Source organism: Plectropomus leopardus, chromosome 20 (genome assembly GCF_008729295.1).
Source record: "Plectropomus leopardus isolate mb chromosome 20, YSFRI_Pleo_2.0, whole genome shotgun sequence".
In the NCBI taxonomy this organism is placed as follows: Eukaryota; Metazoa; Chordata; class Actinopteri; order Perciformes; family Serranidae; genus Plectropomus; species Plectropomus leopardus.
In genome coordinates, this window is record NC_056482.1 from 14,832,158 (window position 1) to 14,839,990 (window position 7,833).

At 37.6% G+C, this 7,833-nt stretch overlaps 1 protein-coding gene across 1 annotated transcript; it reads left to right on the forward strand.

Annotated features, from left to right (window-relative positions):
* The first annotated feature begins 1,022 nt into the window (after positions 1–1,022).
* On the forward strand, positions 1,023–5,094 carry car15 (carbonic anhydrase 15). Its single transcript, XM_042509630.1, has 8 exons — positions 1,023–1,424; positions 1,518–1,547; positions 2,055–2,231; positions 2,303–2,448; positions 2,551–2,643; positions 3,317–3,383; positions 3,475–3,635; positions 3,739–5,094. The coding sequence occupies exons 1-8, from the start codon at positions 1,373–1,375 to the stop codon at positions 3,961–3,963; spliced, it is 951 nt and encodes a 316-aa protein (XP_042365564.1). The 5' UTR covers positions 1,023–1,372; the 3' UTR covers positions 3,964–5,094.
* Positions 5,095–7,833: the final 2,739 nt, after the last annotated feature.

The following is a 7,833-nucleotide window of genomic DNA, read 5'->3' on the forward strand; positions in this document are numbered from 1 at the left end:
ATAATAACAACAAATGCTACATTTCATTGTCTTTTATTTCTAGCCTTTAAATTTAAAACAATGCTTCATTTACAGGGGGGGCTTGTGTTTTTCTGAGGTAGATGTACATCTAATCAAATGCCAAATAAACTGCACCATGAAGGACGACTCATGCGTCAGTGGGTATGAACACAGCATCGTATTGAAGTTTATGTTGAAGCTCATCAGTCACGACATTTAGCGGCTCTGAGTCCTGCAGGAAACTCCTACGTCTGCAGTGACCAAATGTCAGAAAGGATTAAGGCTGGGTCGCCGGGAAATCCCCCCAAGCAGCGAGATTGAGGTTGTTGGATAAATCCAATCCACGGCAATCAAAAGATTCAAATAATTTAAAGAAAGCGGATATAGCGCACCTCACAGTGACTCATAAGGCTGCAGGCCGGGCAGAGATAGCGATACCCCGCTGGAGAGCATTGTGGCTAAAGAAAAGAGGCTTTGTTCACACGAGCCATGTAGTGACAGAATCACATAATCTATTCCTGGACGGGAGAGACGCAACCCTTAACTCTGCACGGTTAAGACGATGACGACCGAATTGTAACATCATTGTTTTATATGTTTATTGTTTGTTTTGAGACAAAAACAATTTAGTGATTTGTAATAATAATTATATATAAAGAATTTAAAAAATGTGTTTATATATAAATAAATTAAAACAGATAAAAAATAAATTACAGTAGTAAATAATTTCACTAACTATATTAAAAGAATTGTAAAAAGTATATATTTATATTTAAATAAATCAAAATAAAGAATAATCAAAAAATATGTAAATTATTGTAGTAGTAAATAATTCATTTTTAAAAAGTCTTAATATGTTTATATATCAAAAATAGTAATGGAAAAAGTAATTTATAGTTAGTAATACATAAATGTGGTATATATATATATATAGACACACACATATCTATATATATATATATACATTTTACATTTGAATGTCTCCACATTGTTTTTCAAATATTGAGTTACAGGTGGTAAATTTCTCCCTCCTTATATGATGCCATATATATTCTATCCCCTTCTAATTCAGCGTGCTGCACATCCTCTGACTTTCCCATGAGATGAATGGCTCCTGTTGATGGTCACTGGGCATCTCTGCTGGCAGCAGCGGGGGGAGGGGGAGGAGAGGTTGAAGCTGTCCTGCATCAATGAGCCTGTTGATCAGAAAAGACCACTAGACTGGTAATGACACACTTCACCGATCACACACGGGGAAAATAAAACTCAGCTTTCACGTCCAGTTCTTATTTAAGCAGGACGCCCGCACTGATCCTCAGTCTACCTCAGATACCGACACCTGTCTGGAGTCATCGAGCTGTGAGTGTAAACGATGATTTGGACTGCTGCTCTCCTCATGATTGTTGTTTCATACGTTGATTCAGGTGAGGGTGCTCCGATGTCAAATAATGAATTTATAACATTTAATTTTGAAATGAAAGCTAATTAAACAAAGTTTGTCTATTTTAATTTTCCAGATGACTACTGTTACGATGAGCCACACTGTGGTGAGCAACGACTTCTTTCATTTTCTAACAACACAACTTAACATGATTTTCCTATTGTGACCACACCTATGTTGAGACAGAAATTGCACAAAATCATGCTCTGTTTCAGTTGAATATTTTTCTGTCAAAGTTTTTTTCTATCATTTTAAAACTGTGTAGTTGTTATTAGTTAGTTTGTTTTGTCAATTTCCAAGTTCAAAAATTTAATTTTGGTCTTAAAAAATTTAAAACAACTTGGATGAGAAGTCCTTAAAGTCATAAAGCAATTTGATAAAAACTCCATCTGCTGAGGAAGATCATGTTTGATTAAAAGCTCCAGAACAGCAGCAAAATAGAGCTTGTGGTGAAAACGTTTGGTGAAAATCTTGTCCTGTTTCTGATGTCAAGAATGAACTTTTAAATTCAATACTTTCTTTCTTTTCTGTCACAATAATCATCTCAAAGGTCCATCTTGGAAACACGTCCTTCGTTTTGTCTTTCACTGGCGTGTGCTTTCTTCATCCTCAGATCCGTACGCTTGGGGAGACATGTTCCCGTCTTGTCACCCTCTGCTTGAAGAGCATCACTCACCCATCAACCTGGACCACGAGATTACCCGAAACGAGTCTCTGGGAGCTTTACACCTGGAGGGCTTCGATGTCACACAAACAGGCCACTGGATGCTGAAAAACGACGGACACTCTGGTGAATACATGACACATTCTGTCATGAAATAAATAATTTTTTTGGTGATTACATATTTTCTCTGCTCTCAGTCATCCTGCAGGTTGGCGCTGGCATGTCAGTGAGCGGCGGAGGTCTCCTGGACGTGTACCACACCATCCAGCTGCACTTCCACTGGGGAGGCCCAGCCACTAACGGCTCGGAGCACACGGTGGACAGACGCAGATACCCGATGGAGGTACAGTATGGTCAGTAGACAGCTCTACACTGTCACCAACCAACTGTTGCAGCAGGCTGGTGCAGTGCGGCCGTCCCTTAATGTCCTTTCATTTACTTCCAGATGCACATCGTCAACATGAAATCTGTCCATCCGAATCTGACGGCGGCACTGGATGATCCAACAGGACTTGCCGTTCTTGGATTCTTCATTGATGTTAGTTTAAATTTATACACCAAAGCAGAGATACACAACCTGTTTCTCTTTGAGGCCACCTTTGCAGGAGGCCAGTCGCAGCAGCCCCACCACATGTTTCTAGGATGTTTTTAGTATTTTAGGATGTTTTAAGGATTTCAGAGCATATATAGGATTCTAGGGCTTTGATAGGAGAAATTTCTAGGATTTTTTTGCTGGGACAATAGGACATTTCTGTGATTTTAGGACGTTTCCAGGATTTTACGAAATTTCTAGGACTGTAGGACATTGCTAGGATTTTAGGATGTTTCTAGGATTTTAGCACGTTTCCAACATTATAGGGCGTATCTAGGATTTAAGGACATTTCTTGGATTATATACATTTCTCAGATTTAAGAGCATTCGTAGGATTTCAGGACATTTCTAACATTTTAGGACATCGCTAGAACCTCTGTCGGGGGGTGTAGGAGCTCCTCCACTGGCACTTTTTTGATAAACAAGCTCTATTTTGATGCAGTTATATGCACTCTGGCACCTTATGCATACTAAAAGTACAAAAACAATTCCCAGTGTGAATCATTTTATTTTTATTGTGAATTAGAAAATGGTTGGATCCAGGGGCTGTAAGTTGAGTATCACTGCACTAAAGCATTTGTAGCCCACAAATACATTCTGATTTTATTCTTTCTTGCAGGTTGTTTACGCAGACAATGTGCACTTTGGACTCATATCACAAAAGCTGTCTTCCGTTGCTTACAAAGGTCAGAGGATACTCATAGAATGATCGCTACAGTCTTTTGTTTGCGTTGTTTGTAACTCTGTTTTCATCACAGCTGTGCTTCTCTCCTCAAGGCCAGACCACTAAAGTCAAGCCATTCCCGCTGATGAACCTTTTGCCAAAGCACAACATGAGTCAGTATTACCGGTATTATGGCAGCCTCACCACCCCTCCATGTTCTCAAGTGGTTATTTGGACTCTGTATGAGGTCCCCATCTACATCTCATGGTCCCAAGTAAATATTTTTAGTCTTACCCTTGTAAAAAAAAAAAGTATATGTGTAAATAATGGTTTCCTGAGTGCTGTAAATCATCTCGATTTTTATTTTTTCTCCTCAGCTGGCTCAGTTTACCTCACAGATCTTCTCCACTGAGGAAGATGCCGAGCAGGTGACACCTCTGCAAAACAACTTCAGACACATCCATCCCACATTCAGTCGCATGGTCTCTGCGTCCAAAGATGCCAGACTCCTCGCAGGGACAGCCAGTCGTCCCCTCAGGTCAGTCGTGTCACTTCATCTGCTTCAAATCTTTTTGCTGGGAATCTTCATCTACGGACTTTAGCGCCACGTTAAAATCAAATCCATGAAACACTGCTACGCCAAACAAAGATGGAGTTTTTGGCACTCACTTTTCCCTAAAATGACATTAATATGATGTTTAGATGATGTCCAACAAAAACAAACTGTGAAGAAAAGTACTGTAAAATGATTGTTACTAAATGTTTCATGATTGTGCTGCTGTCTGCAGGACTAACCCCATTAGTGCATTGAAAACTATTTTTGAATACGTCTTGTTACTAACAGTGTAAAATATTGTGAATTGAGCATTGTAATGTGTTTTATGTGCTCATTTATGGCTGTAGGCCTTTGCATTTATAGCATATAGCATACTAGTTTTTTTCATTTGGCTTTGGGTCAGAGATTGTAACTCCAAAAATACCACTTCTTTAGTAGTCAAAGAAAAAAAAACTTGTTTTTTCTTTGTGAAAATATAAGACTCTACAGCAGCAATACTCTACTCAAATCTGGCTCGCCATTGGATGCCAGGTGGTCCACCAATCATTTACTAAATCACAAAGAAAATAGATTCACACTGGAAATTAAAAAACGGTTTATGTAACAAGGTACCATTTAAAAGAGTGCATTTAAAAAAACATAAAGATAAAGCTTGTTTATTTGTTTATTTAAAAAAGTGCCAGTGGAGGATCCTTCAAATCCCTGACAGAGACTTTCACATTTTATTCTACTTCAGTAAATACCAGACTCATGAACCGTGAAGCATTTATGCATCTTAAAAAAAGGTGGTTGCTAACAGGTGGCTTATTGAGACTACACAACATTTTTCTGTAGGTTGATGCAGAAGTTAGATTTGTCCTGGTTCTCTTATCAAAAAGCATATGGGATTGTTCCATTGTATTTTGGGTCAATGCAGAAAATAAGAACTTTGGCAAACAAATGTTTTTGATACTGTCATTTAAAAAAAACAAACAAGATAATTATCACAAACGAAAACCACTTTTAGGAGTATTAAAGCCTAAATGCAATTGCCAGAAGTAAAAAGCTAATGTTAGGCTAACGCCTCCGCTGTAACGGGGCTGTAAAGCCATATTCAGCACAGTATGGCCTTATGTTGTCATATATATATATACAAAACATAATTTTTAATTTTAAAATATTGTAATTGTAAATATAGTTTTGGGGACTTTTTTCTATTTTAAAAAAAATAAATTTCTAAAAATCATATATATATATATAACCCCTCTTTTATAATTTGTGTGACATTTCTCTAGAAGTTGGTGAATGCCTCTTTTCCTCATGTATAAAAACAAAACAAAAACCAATTTGCTCAGGTTTCAAAGTATCATGTACCTTGTGAAAGGCAACTAAACACAGCACAAGAAAAGTGGATCCAGGTTACAAAGAGTTAACTCATCTTGTCACGTCTGCAAGAATGTGGTGTTACTGTACTTACTGCATCAAGTTTCCCCATGATCTGCTTTTTTCCACAGACATTTTGACATATCATAACAGGAAAACCCCAAGTGTAATCAATAAAGCTGAAATCCATTCATCTTTATCTATTTCACGGTTTTACTATTTGACATGCAGGGTCACTGATACACTTCAATGGAGCAGACTGTGCTTCTCCTACTATTACATATAAAATCTAGTATTATTTTTATTATAGTAAAAGTTATGTTGCCTCATGTATATATTATTATACATAAGAATGTCTGCTGTACAAAAAAGGCATATTAAAGAACTCAGAGCTCAGCCAGTAAAGTTGTAGTAATAATCTGATAATGAGTCAGCTCCCCTGCATCCAGCATCCAAAATATTCTGTGTGCATCATTTTGCTGTTTTTGACAGGATCCACCAGCAGCATGTAGAGAGTAACTTAAGGCTAGGGTAAGCATCTGCAAAAGCATTATCATGAAAATGGGGTTAACGCTCAAATGTCACTTCACAATTTGACCTTTCTTATAATATTTCCTGTATTCAAACAATAAACATATTCTGTGTCACATGATGTTGTTTTTGCACACTGAGAGACTGTTTGTTTAGGCAGTGGCTTTCATGCAAAAAGCCTGCAGTGAGTCGTAAATCGGTGGCTGAGGTGAGTCAGCATCAACATGAGATGTTATAATAACACAACCGACGCCATCAGGAGTCATGACTTTAATGACATTTAAATACTGTACATGACTTTTTCATTACATTTTCAGGACATACAATAGGATGACTTGTTTTTTTGTGAAATTTTTATGGCATACGATTCTGCTACACTGATTCTAAATTTTTTATCATGTACTATAGTATGACTTTTTTGGAATATTTTCATAACATAATATACGTACTCTACTCTGCACGCCGTTTTTTTTAAATTTATTTATTTATTTATTTTTGTTTTTTCATTTGGGAAAAGTACCTGATACGTAGTACTTGAGGCACTAAAAAGTGACGTAGACACACTGCAGACCACTGATTGGTCAGAGATTAACGTCACTGCGTCAGTGCGTCATCAATGCGCGGCACGTACGGAATACGCTTAGCATGCACATCATTTTAGCATTGTAGCGGCCGCAGTTTTGTATATTTTTTTTCTTTCCTAAATGGCAACCTGAAAGATCACGCCGTGGTCGCTCGAGGAGGTGGAAACGTTACTCACCTTGCTGCCCGACGAGCGAATCCAGCGAGCGCGAGTCTGTGTGTATGCATAGTTTGAATTATGGGGAGCTAAGGGGAGCTCGGCTCCCTTGAGACGTTCAGGGGGAGCCCTAAAAATATGTTCGTTTTTGTGTTACAGATTATATATGTTATGCACAAAAAGGTCCCTGTAGTAATAAAAAAAATAGAGGTTATATGTCAATGTTGTGCGTATTTTTTCACTCATTAGATTCTATTAACAAAGATCTGTCTCCACTATTTAAGTTATGTGTCTATCCCTGCAGCTATCTGTGCGTGAAGCGGTGCTGCTGTCAAATTCCTACATTTTCGTAGTCACCTGAACTCATCATCTGACAGATTGGACAGAGAGAGAGAGGACACGTTACTGGCGGTGTATCTGAGGTTAGGTGACATTTGACTTTTATGGCATAAATTAAATAAAATATCGACTGATATGTGATGCTCTGCTGATATAAGTCACAGATGACGTACTTTGCAGCGAACATTTGAAACAACACCTAATTGTCTCCTGAATTTTCATACACTGAATACTGCATTTCCCCTTTCCCCTTTAGTTAGAGAATACTGACATGTTCTTTTTTGAGATTATTTTTTTCAGGGAAATTTCTCTTTATACATAGGACAGTTAAAGAGAAACAGGAAACATGGGAGAGAGAAGGGAGAACAGCATCTAATAAGGGGCCGCAGGCTGGTCTCGAACCCGGGCCGCTGCAAAAGTAACATGGTTTTAAAGCACACACTCTACCAGGTGAGCTAAACATCCACCCTGAATCATCACAGAGAATATCATATTTATTAGTAGGGCAGACAGATACATCCGCTGATTTTATTTTTTAAAAATACATAAATATATAATTTTGCTGTAGATTCATACAGTTTAGACACTTATTGTGATACTGCAGAAAAAATTAAGGCAGTAAAGTTAAGTGATATAGCATTTTGGGCCAAAAATAGGGTGACGAGGTCCCAAAACAGGTAAAACCAGTATCGGCAGTGACGTCTGTCGAAATCAAGGAATATCGGCCTAATTCATATATCAGTCGACTTTTTGCGGGATACTGAATTTTCCATGTGCCCCTTATATCAGTAGAGCAGAGAGATATATTAGCAGATATTTTATGTTATTTATGCCATAAAATATCAATATATATTCATGCAATTTAGACATGTGATATTGCAGAACAAATGGTTTGCCCCTCCCATTAATATTAATATAATAATAATAATTTATTATTATTATTAT